The 18,154-nt window shown below is 43.6% G+C and overlaps 1 protein-coding gene across 6 annotated transcripts in view; it reads right to left on the bottom strand.

The window, feature by feature from the left end:
- CPS1 (carbamoyl-phosphate synthase 1) overlaps positions 1-18,154 on the bottom strand; it is a 125,499-nt gene that overhangs the window by 44,490 nt on the left and 62,855 nt on the right. For all 6 annotated transcript variants that reach the window (XR_014956809.1, XM_085585461.1, XM_085585464.1 and 3 more), the window contains 4 exons: positions 15,625-15,743; positions 3,122-3,263; positions 1,317-1,382; positions 706-769 (listed from right to left, as the gene is read on the bottom strand). Coding sequence is in view for 5 of the 6 variants with exons in the window: in XM_085585461.1 (XP_085441587.1) it covers positions 706-769; positions 1,317-1,382; positions 3,122-3,263; positions 15,625-15,743 (391 nt within the window). In the remaining variant the exon portion in view is untranslated. The remainder of the gene's footprint in view (positions 1-705; positions 770-1,316; positions 1,383-3,121; positions 3,264-15,624; positions 15,744-18,154) is intronic.

Genomic DNA, 18,154 nt, shown 5'->3' with positions numbered 1-18,154 from the left:
ATGTAAGCAAAGCAAATGGATGAAGTTTTCAATTCCAGCTTTCATAGCCCATCACCAGTTCTGGGTGATGCAGAGCAGAAATATTTCTGAACAACAAGCAATTTTTTCCTTGTCAATAATTGCAAGCTATTTGGAGAGATCCACAGAAAGGAAAAGTGAAAGTCATCATATCCAGAATTCAGCAGTCTGTCTATCCAATACTCACAGCCACAAAGAAACTGTTACTCTATAATGATCTGAGTGGGTTGAAAGGAAAAACAACATACATAGAATTGTTCACACAAAAGCGGCTGAAGAGATCAAAATATTTTCAGAGTCACCTACACTTACAGCTGTAAAATGCATAGTGACAATATCATCATGAGCTGGCAATAAACATATAAGATAGGCATGGGAGCAACAAACTTCTATACAAGGTTCTCAAGAATTCAACATGTGAAAAAAGATTTTAAAAACTCTGTAAAATTTTGTGGAAATCACAACTAAGTACCAAATGAAAAGTAATAAAATTCTCCTGCTTTTTTCAGGGCATAAAATGACATCTCCAAGTATAAAATGCAAATCTTCTGTTAGGAATTGATGTCCTGTGCACTGTGCTCTGGAGGGTTTTTTCACCATATGAGAAGAGGAACAAAGGAACCAGAAGAATATCTGAAGAAGGCTTGAGGGGACAAGGAGAACAGAGGTGTTGTAAGAAAGATTTACCTATGTGGTATGGTCCACAACCCAACACCATCACTCCACAGTCATCAAATTTTACATCGTGTTCCTGGGAAGGGAGACAAAAAAGTCATTAGGATCTGTACTCCACAGCACCTAACTCTGTGCTTCTCAGAATAAACAGTTTCTGGTGTTCAGCCCAAATCCAACAATCTGATCCTTCAGGGCTCCAGTCTGATTTTGCTCACTGCAGTGTAAATCAAGTGCAGCTCTCCTGGAATTAGTAGTGCTGCACTCAGACAGCACCTCTAATATGGGCTATTCAAGCAGCCTAAGGACGTGTGAAGTTTCATATAAAAATAATGTTAGGATGAGACAAGTGAAATATAACTTCTGCATTCCCAGCACCTACCTGTGCATGTACAGGTGATATGTGACAGGCAGTTAACTACACAGGGGCATTAACACTAAATGCACTGGATCAGGATTGGAGCGACAGAAAGTTCCAGGCCTGCTGTAAGGGGATTTTATGTAAAACCATCCAAAAGAATTGCTATGGACACCGAGGCATCTGCAAGATTTCCAGAAATAACATGGCACGGGGAAAAGAGATCAAACCAGACAGCAATGAGACTGTTGTTTCTGAGGGTGCCCACCTGCCCGTTGTACGAGACGTAGAGGTAATTAGTCACTGCTGGGTATTCTGCTGCCAGGGTGTCAATCTGTACAAGAAAAAAAAGGGGGGGATTATGACTTGGCCAGTGCAAGATCTTTCCTACATGCAGATTTTTGGTGTTTTTTCTTTTGCCCCTTTCCCTTTCTAATGCTGTTTCACTCCTATTATTTTCCCACCATATCTTTCCTCAAAAGGAGGTGACCTGAACTGTCCTATGCTCTTAACACAGCATATGCCTGGCCTTGCCCTGACCCTACAGTTCAGTCAACACAACACTCTACCATCTCTTTCTAAGCTGCAGTTTTAGCTCTGCACCTCTTGGGTGAAACACCTACACAGCCCAGGAACTTTCCCCTTCTTGCCAAGGCCCTCATTCTCTAGTTTGTTCTGTGGATTACACAGATTCCTCCAGGTCTTCTGTCCTTTATAACTAAGATGTCTGGAATCTTCATACTCTACTCTTGACCCCATCTTACTCCCACGCTGAATACAAACACACATCATATCACTTGGAAATCATGTGGAGTGGCAGCACAGTTACTATGTGTTTATGTTACAATATAACTCATGTTTTGACAATTAAATGTTACACAAAGCAAGAGTGATTTTAAGCCACCCTTTATATGTAGTTTTCAACAATTTCTTATGTAATTAGTCACCAGACAGCCCAGAAGAATAATTTGCTCATGAGGCTGTTCACAAACTATTTGTGTCAACTACTCATGGCATGTTATACTTGGTAACCAGTCCATCTGGGTCACCAGCAACTGCTGAAGTATCCTGAATGAACATCTGAAACATTTCTACAGAGAATACTGAACAGTGAACAATATGCAAGCAGTCTTGATGTGAATTTTTATGTGCTATACCATTTAAAAATCTGTCCAAACTTCAAGCACTTCCAGGAATCCCCACTGCCTGTCCAAACCCTTGTGAACCACGGAGAGTGTGACCTTACATAATTAGCACCGTGTGTCTGCTGCTCATTACTGTTGCTAATACTGTGACTTGTACTTCATGGCTCAAGAAGAAACATATGTTTTGAAGGCACACCAGCAGGCACAAGTAGAGTGACCTTATTAAGTGAACCTTGGCACAAAAATCAATCCAGCACTGCAGTGCCATATGCAGCTGAAAGAACACAGTGCAAGACCAGGCACGTTTCTGTGGCCAGGTGAGCCACAGAAGAAAAACAGCAGCTGGAGAACAGAAAGAGACTTGGCACCTCGAACTGGGACTGAGGATGCAAATGAACTCTTTCAGAAACATTCAGTAGTTTGGGTTTGGTTTCTTTTACCATCTTTAAGGACAGAAGACCAGCTGGTGGCAGTTTAATACCAACATACCTTAAAAGCACTTAGTGACACTGCCATGAATGCCAGATGAGCTCATTAGGCTCATGCTATCACAATGAATAGCAAATGAACTCATAACAATAGCACATTTCAAATAAAGTATTAGCCTGTAAAAATTTACTACCAAGAGAGAAGAGAGATGCTCTCCATGGTCCTGCCATGGTGGGCCAGCATTTTCAGCCTTTTCCTGAAGCCACATGCATTTCCCCCTCAGCCACAAAGAATTTGAACAAGAATATTCTGAGTCTCTTTGGGAATTTCATGGCATTACATTGATGCCTGCAGTGCAGGAGCAGTTACATGGGTGAACTCTGTTCTCCTCATATCAACATCTAAACTCCTGAGGATGTTAACAGAGGCAGGGCTTTCTAAAGGCACAGAGGTCTCCTGGCACTCGTGGAAGCTCCCACCAGTGATGTTTCTCACATACCTGTTTCACCCAGGGCACTATATTCTTCCCCAGCCTCAGCTCACGGCACTGGACTTCGGTCAGCCTCAGGCATTTCCCAATCTGCTTGTCAGAGAACCCCATCTGTTTGGCTGTCCTCAGTGTCTCCTCTGGAATTGTTTTGCTGGGATCAAATAAAAAAAAACACCTCTGAATGAGGCTTTACAAGAATAACTAGAAGATACATGAGAGCTTTTGTCCCTGCATTGCATAGAGTGGCTATAGGACCATGCATGTGAAGGCAAGAAAAGGAAGAAGACTCAACATAAAACATCTTTATTGCCCTTGGTGCCCCACACAAACACCACACAAACTGTGGTAAAGTCTGCAGGCAGACTGCAAGCAGTAGGAAGGAGAAAATTTACTTCCCCTGCATTTTTGAGGCAGGAATCAGTGTCTCATGATGAGATCCATCAGGCTAGTACAGGCTGACTCTACCCCCGTGCTAGTTGAACACCACCTGGGTTTTTGGGTTTTAGGGGGGGCAGAGGAAGCCACAGAGGCTGCTTCTGAGAGAGAAGTTCCTCAAAATTTCCACTGTACCCAGCAGAGCTAATCCAGAAGGCTCTATAACAATTGCCATGTTGGCTGGCCCAATTTCATCATCATCAACTGATGAAATTTGAGAACCAACCAACCTGCAGACACCAATTGTCACCTGAGTCAGAGAAAAGGAAAAGGTGAAGATACTGAGGAGAACAACAAGGTGACAATAAGGTCAGTTCAAAGGAGGGAGTGAGAGGAGGAGGTGCTCCAGGTGTTGAAGCTGAGATTTTTCTGCAAGCTGTGGTCTTTGTGTCATTTATAGCTCTCTTACCAGGTGTAAAAAACATGCCCCTGTTTTAAAGATCTATTCTCCTCACACACCAGTCCTACTGTTCACAAATTCTAAAAGATAAAAAAGAGTGATGATCTGCTTGTGAAACAGCTACAAGACAAACATGAACCCATTTTTGAAGACTACCTTCTCCTTGGTGGTGAGGTACAACACCTAACAGTCATTTCTTACTGTAGGCTTTCCTTAGTGCTGTATCCTGAAGATGTTGAAGCACCAGGAAAGGGATTTATCACGTAATGACTAATCCAAAATCACTTTTTTGAGGGGAGAAGTTGTCATTGCATGCACAAGATAAAGATGTCTAGGAAAGACTGAGGACTGTAATGTAACAAACTGATTTTCCCTGTAATTCATAAAGTGGATAGGGGGATGCAAAAGTCCACCCACAGGCTGTGAGAAAAGATGCTCACACTAGAGCATGTGGATGTTGAAAAGCTGCAATCTAGTGATAAACTCGAACAGAAAGAGAAGACCCTTGCTTCCAAACTAGAACAGCCCATTCTTGAAAGACTACACCCCATGAGCTAAAGACCCATGAAAAAAAACAGTTGTGGGAAGACTGCTTGGCCTGTGGGAGGGATCCACATTATAGCAGGTTGGGTGGGACTCGTAAAAATTAGAACCATGCTGAAGAAGTTCATAGAGAACTGTCTCCTGTGGGGAAAACCCCATGGCAAAACAAAAGAGACTCCTCTCCTTAATCAAACTGAAGAATATTTTTTTTTAAAAAGTGACAAACTGACTAAAAACCCCATGTTTTGTCTCCTTGCACTGTCAGTGAGAAAGAAAGAAGGACTGGGGGGTTGGGGGTGGGGAGAAAGGTGTTCTAAATGTTTATTTTGGTTCTCATTATCCTCCTTTAATTCTTTAAATAAACTTTTCTTTATCCCTTTTATGTTTTTAGCCTGATTTGCCCTTAGAGTGTTCTCTCCTAATCCTTATCTCACACATGAGCCTCTTAATTTTTCTTTCCTCCTCTGCTCAACTATAGCAAAGGAAAGTGGATGGTTGGCTTCTAGCCAGTGTCAAACCACAACTCTATGGTCATTTACCATTTCAGCCTCCACAGAGGACCCACAGTGATTCCTTTTTGGATTCAGTATCCCTACAACTCCATGCCAAAACCTTAATATCTCCCTTACATTCACGTATTCATTGATGTTTTACAAGATTTTCAACATATTTTAAACCTAGGCCTCACCAGACTGGGCTGGAGCAATCATTATGTACGTGCTTCCACCTGCTGCCTCTCATTGCAGCTGCCCACTCCACTCAAAGGCGTGAAATTCTTGAAGCTCTGGGATGAGCCATCCAGGGACATAACTGTGCCCTGACCCTGTGACCACTGTGCTGAGCTGGGAGACACATCTACAATTTGTCCCAACCAAGTTTTCTTTCTGTTGTTGAAGATGTCCTGCCTGCCTCCTGAAATGGCCAGTCTTTGGGAAAAGCATCTCACTTCAGAGATGGGGAGCAGAAATTACCTTTAGAGGCTCACACACAAGGTAGGTTTTTTCATGTAACAGTCCCTATATAGCCTTTCCATATATAGCTTTTTCCATATCTTAGTGTTGCCTTTTCTATATCTTAGTGTTGCCTTTTCCATATCTTAGTGTTGCTTCTTGCATTAGGAAAATGGAGAGGGGGCATTGACCAGGTAAAACAGGGGTACCTTTTTGATTTCATATTTACAACCAGGGTCTCTCAATACATTCTTGTTCTCCTGGTTTTGTTTTTCAGAGGTCCTAGTTTTTGCTGTTTATTTCAAACACATTGCTTCCCCCCTGCCATTTCTGAAGATCAACATTTACCTATCCATTTTAGTCTTCATTTTTTTAATCTTCTCCATTCCCTCTTCATTTACTCTACTCTTTTCACTTCTACTCTTCATCCCACTTTGATTTGACTCCACCCTTACAGTTTCTGTCTCCCTCTCTTTCTAAGCTACCTTTTCTAAGCTTAGCTTTTGCAAAAACATAAAAAAGCCTGTATTTTTATCAGTACTACTTCTTTACATTTCATTGCCAAGAGCATTCTTGCCTGCCCAATAAATCAATATTTTATGAACAAGCAAGTTCTGAATAATGAAAAAAAGAATGATTAACAGACAAGCAATTTTCCTAAATCCGAGTTTTTGAATTATGTACTTTACTCAACAGTATTTTAAAATAAATACTATTATTTTATTTGCATGGGAGAATACTGGTAAGACCATTTTATTGGAACATGCCAGGAAGCTAAAGGATGAGAAAGAGTAATTGGACTGGATTTTCCACTCTGGCTTAGGCATGGAGCAGCCCTGCTGCCCCCTCAGGAGAGTCACACGAGTGTCAAACCAGCTGTTCTGAGAGCAGCACTGGGAAGCAGAAACTCAGATCCCTGGATAGATGGGATTTGTCCAATTTCCCAATGCCACCTCCCTCCTTGCCCTGGAGTATGTGAAGAGAGCATTCCACCTTCCTGCCACCGGCACAGGAGAAAGGGAAAGTTGGTGAAAACTTGCAGGAAAGAAGCACTCACAGTAATTCCTCTCCCCTCCACAGAGTCCCAGCTTGCTCTCCTGGAGTGGACTCCAGGCAAGTGCACCAGCACCACCCTAGATCTTCTCTACAACCACATCACCCTCCTTACTCCAGCAAAGTCTCCTCTTCCTTAGTGTCAGAAGGGAAATTGTGGCTGCCACATCCCTGGAAGCATTCAAGGCCAGGATAGATTGGGCTCAGAGTAACCTGGGCAGGTGGGAAGTGCCCCTGCCCATGGGATGACCTTTAAGATCTCTTTCAACCCAAACCATTCTATGATTCAGTGAAAAAAGTCCTGCCTAATCCAGCAGGCTGAGCTTCCCAGGTTTTGGATTTCCCAAAGTAAGACCCACTTTGTGGCACTACACTGTATTCAAACTCATGGTTTCCATGCTCCAATACCTCCACCAGAAACTCCTCTGCTTCTCCTCAGCCCATTCTGCATTCTGATCTCAGCTCAGAGCCAGAACATCCTGCACAAATCACGAACACCAGAACTGAAGGCATAGATGTGTGTTTTACAGAAGCAAATACAGCAAACTCCACCAATTGTCTGTCAAAAATGATGCTAGCAGTCACTGGCTATTAAGGACTCAGCCTCCTTAGAATGAGTGAGTAGACCTGATGACCCCAAGAAAATGAGACTCTTTCAGAACCGTTTACTCCCTTGCCCTCCCTCCCTTCTGCCTTAGGAACACACATAGCTGGTTGTCATTTGATTACTGTCAGAGACAGCAAATTGCCTTCATTTGCAGCTTGTTTTCATTCCATTTCTTGTATCTCATTATAACAATATCATTCACTGTCACCCTCCCTCCCAGATGCCAGGGTAGAACAAAAGCAGTGATTATTTTGCACCATGATTCATTTGCCTTGGGCTAGCAGCTTAAATTAGGTTAGGCCACTTACTAATCCATGCAAAAAGGTAACTAGCTTTTTACAGGAAAACCAGCATGCTAAAGAGAAAAGACAAGTTCCTAGAGGGGAAATGGAGCCATGCATTTTTTTTCCATGCACTTTTTCATCTGCTACTCCTAAATTATGATAGAAGAAACAAGCAGCATTGGTCCATCTTGTTTAATGGGAACTGAATCAGAGAATTGCAAATCCTCAGCACTGGTATGGAAATCAGGCTGCCTCTCTACATGTGCTGGATACACATTTTCATAACTGAATAATTTCCATTTACTAATCATGGTAATTTTTAGCATTTATGTCTCAACTTTCATGGAAATAATATAAAGAAACACGCAAACAGTATTGTAGGGTGATGCTTATTTTACAGACAGCAAAACAGACGTGCAGAGGGGTTAAGGGCTAACAATTTTTAAGGGGCAATTCCCACTGCCTTTGCTCAGAGACATCCCTTTAGACAAGCTAGAGACACTAAAGCTAGCAAGAGCAGAATCAGGGTGATCTCTTTGAATGAATATTTGACAGCAAATAACCCTTCAAGCTCACCAGAAATCCAGCACTAAAAGACAAAACAAAAAATTTCAGTCCTGAATACACTAAATCACATGACCCAGTCTTACATCACTGCCTCCCACTTTCCCCTGGAGCATCACTCTCTTTTCCTACACAGAGGAAAAAGTCTTCCAAAGACCCCTTACTGCTTAGAATCAATTCTGAAATGAGGGAAGACTAAGTGACATGAGTTCAAACTTCTATCATGCTACTCTTCCTAATGTTTGCATTTGCAAAATGAAAGTCAGGAGTTTTAGAGCTTCAAATCCAGACAATTATTATTTGCACACTGCCACAATTATTAAATGGTTGTTCACCTCCTCTAAAAACTGTTCATAAAGAAAACAATCCTTTCCCCAACCCAGTTGTGACTCTTTCAGCTTCCAGTGTTGATTTGTAGTTGCTTTGAATTCAAAATCCCACCCTATCATCTTTGGAACTCCATCCACTCACTTCTTTGATAATGAATGGTAAGACAAAATGGAATAAATTCTGCTTAATGAGGAAATTTTCACCTGGCACAGAGAACCTGGAGAAATCTATTAACTGACTGGAGCAACACTGACAGCATTGAAATTATCAGGAGACCCTGCTCACTTCAGCAGAGCCCTCTCTTCCACTTGACCAGCTTTCACCTGACCCACCAATAAATATGCCAGCAGAAGAAGCACTCTTTTTGTCTCCCAAATCAGCCCTTGATTCTTTTTAGCTATGTTGTCAAGTTTATGCCCATCCACACTTTACTTAGGCACACGTAAATGGGTCTTGATCAAAAGGATCAGGAATATTTTTTGAGCTGAGGGCATTTGGGACACGGCTACTGCGTGAACCCTGTAAACTCACAGGCTCCTCCCTGCCTCATCTCAGAAGCTACAGATGTGGCTTGGATATGCACAGAGGAGCTGCAAAGGTGGCTCATTCTGGCTCAGCCCATGGGTCTTGAACTCAGCTCTTCCTAAGTTTGAAGTGATTTAAGCCTGGACTAAACTTTAAGCCCAGTTTCACTATGACAAGGAAAGTGGATCAAAAATAAGAAGTGATGGAAGCAAAATGCATTACACCCAGTCCTGAGAGAGCTCTTCCTTTCTCAGTAGTCATAGGCCTGCAGGGTTTCAAAAACCTGCTGTATTTCAGGCTGAATAATGTACAAAAGCATATTCTTTCTTGTTTCCTCACTGTCCTGCTCTGCTTCAAGGTTCCTAGTGGTTTCCTTGATTACTTCTGATGTTTTACAAGATTTTCAACATGCTACAATTAAAATAATGAGATCATGGTATAAATTCTCTCCCTGCTCCTCTTCTCAAGGAGACAGGTTGTTATCAGCTTTCCCCTCCTACAAAACTCATGAGATGACTGACAAAAAGCTGTCAAAGGAGCGTTTAAGGAAGCAGGACTTGTAAACCAACAAATCTCACTCACAGACAATTGTCACTCCAGCTCCCTGCACCTTTAACATTCTGGTCCCTGGGCTAATAAATCTCATTGTGGACATCCTGATTTAAGTAACATGAACCTCACCCTGTGCCCTAAGACCTGGATGACTCACTTACAAGATTAAGTGAGCTAAAGCAGCAGCTCGCACCAAAACACAGCCAAGAAATGGGTTGTAGGTGTTTTCTGAAAGCCTATTTTCTATCCCTGGTAAAAGTGAGCTTTGAGGTCTCTGCTGGGATGCCATGGTACAGACTGCCCTGCTCTTAGCATTGTACATACTGGTTACAGAGGGTCCCCAATGTTTTTTTTAAGGCAATGCCTGTATAAGCCTCTGCATCAAGGAAAACATACATATGGCATTTTCACAAATGTTCAGATGCTTTAGAAGAAAATGCAGCTGCAAAATTATTACCAGTGGCTCTACAAGACAAATAGAAAGTATCTTATGTTAGATCCACATAAAGCACAAACAACAGTGCTGAATAGCTACTTGTATTTTATTCTCCTCATGCGCTGCATTCTGAACTTCCTCCCAAGCCTTTCCTGCCCTACAGTTCACAAAGAAGACAAAAGTAACTTTTCCAGTTAGCTAGGGAGGAGCACTACAAATATGTCAGTGACAACTCCTCAAACTGTATAAATCTGCACAGCCTCATTTCCTATCACTGCACCTGGTCTGCTTGATGCCCACACGAGCCCTGCGTGCCACACTCTGACCTGTCCCAAAAGCATCAGCAGAAACTGCTGCTGAGAAAAGTGGGGGTGCAGCAGGTCCTGCCACAGAGCACAGGTTATTGATGGCCTACCTGAGCTGCTCTCCCTGCAGTGCTTCTCAGCTCACCTGCTGGTGCCAGGTTTTCATTCCAGCACCTGTATTTCTCTGCCTGCTCCACCACAGTCATGCTTCCAACAAACAGCTTCCAAAGCACACCTTGCAGTAGCCAAGGGACATGGGCTCCCAAAAGGCCTTTGCAATAAACTTCTCCCATGGGTAACTGAGCAGAGCACCCAGCTACAAATGCTGGGCTCAAGTAGGTTTTGTCTTTCCCCTTCATTAACCCATATATTTTTGAGTTCGTGATAGTCAGGACTGCACTTACTCCTGTCAAGCACACAACAGGCCAGGAGTTGTTTTCTCACAGCACCCCCAGACATATTTTCCTTCAAAGCAAAGCTCCAAATCATAAAATTATCAAAATATGATTAGTGCCATCATTTCCCCCTGTTAGCAGGCTAGCTAGTTCAGTATCTGCCAAAAAGATGATTTGTTGTTTCCATTAAGGTTAATTTGAAGAGTTGAGATTTCAGGTGACTGAGTTCAAGCCACTGCACTGCCAGATTGTCTTTGAGACTTTGGGCAAGCTCAACATCTCTGTGCTTTGCTCCTCACAATGGTGGCTTCTTATGCTCCTCTTTCCTCAACTGAGTTCTACTTTACAGTCTTTAATCAATATTGAAATGTTCCTCTTTGGGCAATATGCAACACTTCTGTCAGCTGCAAGATAGCTTTCCTGGGTTTAACTTGGATTTTCTCCAGCAGTGAACCTGACCCCACTACCTATTCCCTCATCTCTAGGAGCTCTCAAGTAATGGCAAATACAACCAATTGCAATTCCATTGCTACAGAGACACCTAAGTGACTTAGGAATACAAGTCCTATTGATTTGCAGCAAGGCTTTTGTCCCCATGTCACTTGGGCCTAAGTGATGATTTCACCATAGCTGCCTACCTCTTTACCTCTATTTAATCATGTCTGTTGTACATTCTCCTTACATACAGCCACTGTTTTCAGTGATCCCAAAATTAGGAACGACAAAAAAAAAATCATGACTACATGCAAACAAATCTTCACTACAAACAGTCAAATAATAGATGTAAATTCCAAAAGAGGTTTTCCCTTGCACCTAGGCCTAGGCAAGTATGCCTTAGATGTTATTTCTAAGCCTGGGTTTCAGCTGTCCTCCTGGGGATGCTTGGTATCACTGGACCCTGCTTCAAATCTGATTTGCTCAGGACTGGGTCTATAGCCCTGGCCTAAAACTCCTTGCTGCCTCAGACAGCTGAGCATGGTCTGTCCAAATTTCCACCTCCATCATGAGCTGTCAGTGGGATTAAAAGCCAGTGGGGTCTCTCCAGGCCCTTCTTCCCATTTTCACTCACAGGACTAGCAAGGCCAAAGCTAGGGAAATAATTCCCAGATAATAGCACATCCTATTGCACTGCCACTGCTTCAAACACCATCACCTATTAATGGATGGACAGCACAGGATGGTGCTTCCTCTTTCCATGTGAGTGTGTGCAGCTGGTTTTATTTATTTATGTGCATGGTGGGGAAGGTTGAAGTTAAAATTATACTCCAGGTACAAAGGTAATTGGTCAGACAACAACAAAAAAACCCTCAAATGTAAGTTTCCAAAATAAAAAATATGTAAGGTCACAGGAGAAACAGCAGAGGCACATATTTGACATGTCTGTGATATTACTTGTTACTCTCACAAGTATGCTCAAAATGGCTTTCTTTTCCCAATTCAACTCGGGCCATTTGCTTTCCTGCAGCCAAATCACGTATCTGAAACTTCTACTTCTCCATCCTGGAGGGCCCAGAGGCAGAAATGGAACCACTGCTGCAGCATGACAAAGCTATACAGTCCCACCCAGCACCAGCTCCAATCTTCTTTAGAAAAAGTTCAACGGGACAAAGGTAAATGGGGCAGAGGGTGCTCTTCCCAGTCCCTACAAATGGCTGTCTTTGCCTCTACACCCCAGAGAATGCACATTATAGGTCAGAAGTTTTTCCCTCAGCACTGCATTATCCCACAGAGCCTTTCACATGTGCAAGCAGATCCATTTCATGGATCAGTGCAATTTTCTGCTCACCTCTGAATCCCTGCATGTGGCAAGGATGCAAGGCAGCATGTGGTGTGTGAGAACTGCTTCCTGAACTGCTCTCAAAGGTCTCCACCTGCCTCTGATCCCCCTTCCCCATCTGTCACACCCACTTGTTCTACCTCAATTTCCTCTTGGCAGAGACCATCTCCTTGTTACCAGTCTCTACAACAGCTCTGCAGGGGCCAAATCAAGACTTTTGTTAGTCCAACTGCATCCAAAACCTCACTGCAAAGAACCCCCAAACCAACACAGAGACAGAAAGGAAGGGGTGGATCCATCCAAACAGCCTGTAACCAGCAGCAATGCCCAGAACAGGGCAACTGCTTCTGGTTCTGGTAACTGTACTCCAAGAGAAAGATTTAAAGCAGTGATGGCATCACCCCTCATTATTTTCAATTGGGAATTATCCTGTAGCACAGGTAGGACTTGTGCCAGGCATGCTGGGGACTGGAAACAGCTGGCTGCAGGAAGAGCACACATGTGCCAAGTCTCATCTGCATCACTCAATTAGCTTTCCCTTGGCTGTTTCCTGATGTGGCTCACTGGACTGGCCTCTTAGTTCAAGTCCCAAGTGTTTTTCCCTGGCTCTTTGCCTTTGTGCCTTCAGTGTAATGCAGCTGGACAGTCCATCCCCTCCCTCCAGTGCTGGCTGAGAGGTAAGACAGGTTTTTAGCAAAAGTGTGAGCAATTATAGTGGAGTGAAAATCTGCACTGGTAAGTGAATGAGGGTAAGATCATTTATATGTTCAGCCTGGAAAAGAGAAGGCTTCAGGGTGACCTAACTGTGGACTTCCAATGCCTGAAGGGAACCAACAAGAAAGATGGAGAGAGACTGTTTTAAAGAGCATGGAGTGACAGTAATGCCAAATTGATTTTTGCCTTTTTTATTTTATATATTTTCTATATTCTTCACACATTTATTAGTAGCTCTGTAGCCAATCATAGTATTTGTAGCTAGCATTTTACCTACTCTATTAGACAGAAAGACAAAATAAATTTCCCAGCAGCTCTAAGCTGGGTCTAAGGTTAGATTCTCTGCAAAGCCACAGTTGAAAGTATCTCTGAGGCATTTTAATGAACATAGTTTAGCTCCTATCAAAAAGAGGGGGAATTCAAAGAGAGTTAAACCAGGGGGGAACAACCTGACTACTCATGTCTCTAACTGGAGATTCTTGTGAGATATGCTAACTTGCAAAACCTATAAAAATGTATACACATTATGCTGGGTGTGCATCTTTGGTGTTTTCCACCTGGTGAATTGTGCACCTAAGGATCCTTATAAAGAGAACCCCTTTTATCACCTAACTGTGTCTGGCTCGTGATTTTAGGACCAGCGAAAAGGCATCAACAGGATGAGGGGGAACAGGTTCACACTCTCAGAGAGAAGATTTAGATTAGCTATTACAAAAATATGTGAAGGTGGGAGGCCCTGGCACAGGTTGCCCAGAGCAGCTGGGGCTGCCCCTGGATCCCTGAAGTGTCAAGACCAGGCTGCACAAAGCTTGGAGCAACCTGGTGTAGTGGAAAGTATCCCTACCCATGGCAGGGAGTTAGAACTAGATGATCTTTAAGGACCCTTCCAACCTAAAGAATTCTGTGATTCTCTGATACCACCCACAATCTGATTTGAATTGCAAGAATCCACTTCCAAGGGACACATGTCTGATGGAAATGCAAGGCTGGATACTGTGCAAGGGCTCTCTGCAGCAGGCTGCCTGTACAGCCTGCTGCCTGGGCACCACAAGGATAAAAGCTATGTAGGGTGGTACCACCTACTGCTCACCTGCCACCCATTGCAGAGAAAGGGGAAGCAACCTTAGGGATATCGGGGGGTTCAGGAAGATTAACCACAGAAGTTAAAACCACATACAACTCATACCAATACTCAAGCAGCTCAGACCCAAACTATACTTGAACCTCAAAAATATGAAATAGGCCCATACATAGTGAGAAATATGGGTCAACAACAACTATTGTTCAATCCAGAGTGGTCTCTCAAACATGTTAAATTGTTAATGCAAATTAACATCTCAAAAGTCCAGCCAGCCTGCACCTTTTTCCTAAAAACATCCTTGGAGGGCTGGACAATGTGGTTACAAAGACAAATACAGCTCAGGAGCAAAATAAAAAGGGATCTAACTGTGATATTAGGGACAGGATTAGGAGTTTTAAATTGAATTGATTCTATTTAAAACTATATTTATAACTATATTTATTCTATTTAAGGGATCTATTGATCCCTTCCCTCTGTGCAGTGATGCTGGGTTTATACCAGCTGAGGATGCAGCCAGCCTCTGGGCCCTCATTCCAGAGCATGCCACTCCAACAGTGTCTGCATATGTTGGCTTTTTTCCTCAGGAGCTGCACATACATGTTTAAGAGGCCAGCTACAAATGCCATGTGACATAGGGGACAAAAAACTTCTGCAGCCAAACAAGAGATTCCTGCAAATAATCAAGTTGCTCCTTTTCTTCCACATCTCTCACCACATTTATTTTTGTTTAGCTGCAGACCGTGGCCGCTGCGGGTGCAAGGGAGAGCAGGAGCTGCTCCATTAAAAGGTCACAAAGCAGAGATGAGGCCGGGGAAGCCAGCAGCGCTCAGCCTCGCTGCCTCCGCTGCGCTCCCAGTGCCATCGCGTGGTGACATGAGCACAACGGGTACCACAGGCACAAAAGCCACCAGCACTCGGCCAAGAACTCAGCAAGGAGCCTCTCCCAGCCTCGTAAAACATGAAGGGAAAGCTCAAGTCAGCAAGAGTCCGAACTGAAATATAGCTCGCTCCTTTAATTTAGTGCTATCTTTCTTGTTGGCTTTTATATGGTCATTTTTCTTGAAGGAAGAAGATTTATATTTAAATAGGTCTGGAAGCATAGATGTTTGAAAGCATGGTTCAAAAGCAATACTCGCACATGCTGCATGATCACAGCAAAGCAGAAAAGCTTAAAAATAAATAGTGAAGGCTGGAAATAAAATGCAGTATATGTGACCTCAAAGTGCAGTAAGTCAGAGCAAGTCCAGTGCTGAGTTAGAAAGGTAACTCTGTCCTAGGTACGTGAGTTACTCATCACAGGCCATCCAAATTCCCAGTCTTAGCCTCAGAGATAACTGAGGATTTTCCAAAATAAACCATAACTTCCATAATCCAAGGAGCTATTTTACCAAAACGAGTGTGCTCAGAAATTTCTGCTGAGACAGTGAATTGGGTTTAAGACAAGGACTTTATTCCAAGGACTTGAATAAACTTCTCAGCATTGACTGCATCTGTGCTTACCATAGGTTTCTGAGCAGGATTCCCAGAAGAATTGTTGTATTCTAGGACAAGGCTTTTTTACCTGTTCATTTCCTTTAGGATCTTCTCCATGTTTCTGATGCTGCGCATCCTGTACAGGAACCACTTGTCAATGGCTGTGAGCTGGTGAATGACATCCACGGGGACTTCATCATCCAAGGCCTGCCAAAAACAGGACAGCACCAAACAGCCTTTAAACACATTGCACAAATACAGATCTAATCTGCAAACAGCTAGCACCAAGTATATATATCATAAAGAAAAAAAGTTATGTAGATCAAGTTCTGCAAATGAAATGTTCATCTTCCTTGACCCTGTCTCCTGCAGCAAGAGAAATGGTGCCCCATGAGGAGCAGCACAGAGGGGCCCCAAGCCACTTCTCCCTGTGCTCTGGTTCCAAAAGCTGGCTTCTGTTTCAGTGAGAGAGGAAATTTGCTTTGCACAGAGCCAGCAGCCAGACAAGCTGATGGCAACTAGGCTGGGTGGCCACTGAGAACATGCTCAGCTGACTACAGGGAGCCACAGTCAGGGTACAGTGACCAGTGCTCCATCTGCACCTCTTACCACTCAAGTTGCCTAAAAATCTCAGGCCCACTGCCAACCTCCTAGCTGCAAAAGTAAAACAGGAGGTTCCAGATTCTCAGATCTGAAGGAATGTTTTGCTTTGGAGCATAGATCTTGATATACCCTTGGAATACAGGACTGAATCAAAGCATGTGGCCTTGCATTACCTCTGGAGCAAGCCAAAGTCAGGTCCTGGGTGATGCTTGCAGCTACAGCATAGCTCTAGCTTCTCTCACTCTACCTCAATGTCAAGACCATTCTATTTTCCCTTCTTTCTTGCTGGAGTTATTGACAGAGTTTTTAAAATCAATTGTTTATGGCTATAGGGAATAAAGGAATCCCACAAAGGTATTATTCATAAGACAATGGGTTACAAAACATCATAATATTAAAAAACCCCAGCACCTCAGAGAGCCCTCAATATGATGTATTTTATATCAGTGCAATTGCTTGGGTCTCACCAGTGGTGTACAGTTACAACTCTCCTGACAAAGCAACTCTCCTGACAATCAACCATCATGATAATGCCAGCACGGTATCTTTGCTGAGCTAAAGTAATCAGGCTCATTACTTTCTTACCATGCTTAATTGTCTTCTTGCAGGGCAACATCCCTGGAACAAAGCCAGAGCAATGCCATTGAAGAAAATTCCAGAATTAATCCAGGAATGAGCTTGGTCCACTGCACCCCTGCATTATTCTCCTGAGCTACAGAACTTGGGCACAATGTTGGCATCATCGCCTTGGGCTTCAGCCATGGTGAGACCTTCTGGCAGCTCAGAGAAATGGGTCACTTCAGGGAGGCACCACCCACATGGACAAGGGATGGGTGGTAGCTCTCTGCAAACTACTGTCACCACCTTCTGTCTTTCCTAAAGAATTCCCAGTCAGCTTGCCTGTATCTCCCTCTTGCAATTATCCTCTTGTTCTGAGGGGTAACAAATGCTCCCTGCAATTTCCTGTGTGCTCACAAGCAGGGGTGAAAACACATTTTTCTCCTTTAGAGTGCCCAGTCTTCAGTTCATATTTGGCATCCAACAGCCCCTGCTCTTCCCAGTGCCTGCAGTGACAAGGGGCTCTCACAGCAGTCCCTGAGCACTGGCAGTGACAAAGCTGGGCTTCTCAGACATTTCTGGGTACACCACTGGTCTGAGGCAACTGATAAGGAGTCCTTCCCATCCTGATTCTGTAGTGCTTGGAGGGTGAGGTCACATTGCCACATTACTGGGATGTGAGCAGGTCTTTTTTCCTGTCAGTCTATTTTTACAAAACACATGCAGGCTTGCACATCTTCAGGACCTCCAACTCTCAGTCAGTGGTCCCTGAGCCACACATACACACACAGGCAACATGACCACATGCTCTTAAGCTGGTTAGGACACTATTTAAAAAGTCTCAGGGATCTTCAAAGAAAACTGAAAAAATGTATCCCTTACACTCATTCATCAGAGGAGGGGCAGAGAAAATCAACCATCTTCATCCCCGTTGCATAAATCTGGAGACTAGGAGAGAAGACTGAGTTTGCAGAAATTTCTTGTTCCCTATCACCACACTCCAGGGGCAAATCAGGTTTCCAGGCAACTGTGTAGAATTTGTTCAGGGAGGCCCTGAACCCCAGTGGCTTTCCTCTCTTCAAACCTACCTGAAGGAGTACAGCTAAAACACACCATGGAAGCAGGAGGAGAGAGACACAGCAGCACAGTGTGACTTTAGAGCCCTGCTCAACTTCAAGAGCATCCCAATCCAGCAGGGACTGGGGTTTACAGGACTGCCTTCACACCAAGAGCCATGGAGCAAGCTTGGCCTCCAGGACAAGCAATGAAGGGTAGCTCACCTGCCTTTGCTTTCTAGGGACAGCACCCTTGTTGCTGCTGTTCCATCCTGGCTCCTCACCAAGGAAAGTATTTAGCTGCCTATAGGCAGCAACACAAGTGCAAACTGCACATCTGCAGTGTGGACAGCCAGGAGACCAGGGCCCTGATGTGAAACAGAGCATGCACCAACTCCACAG

The sequence above is a fragment of the Lonchura striata genome, chromosome 7, assembly GCF_050655825.1.
Source record: "Lonchura striata isolate lonStrDom1 chromosome 7, ASM5065582v1, whole genome shotgun sequence".
Taxonomy (NCBI): Eukaryota; Metazoa; Chordata; class Aves; order Passeriformes; family Estrildidae; genus Lonchura; species Lonchura striata.
The sequence above is the reverse complement of the archived record's forward strand: the minus strand, read 5'-3'. Positions and strand labels throughout refer to the sequence as shown.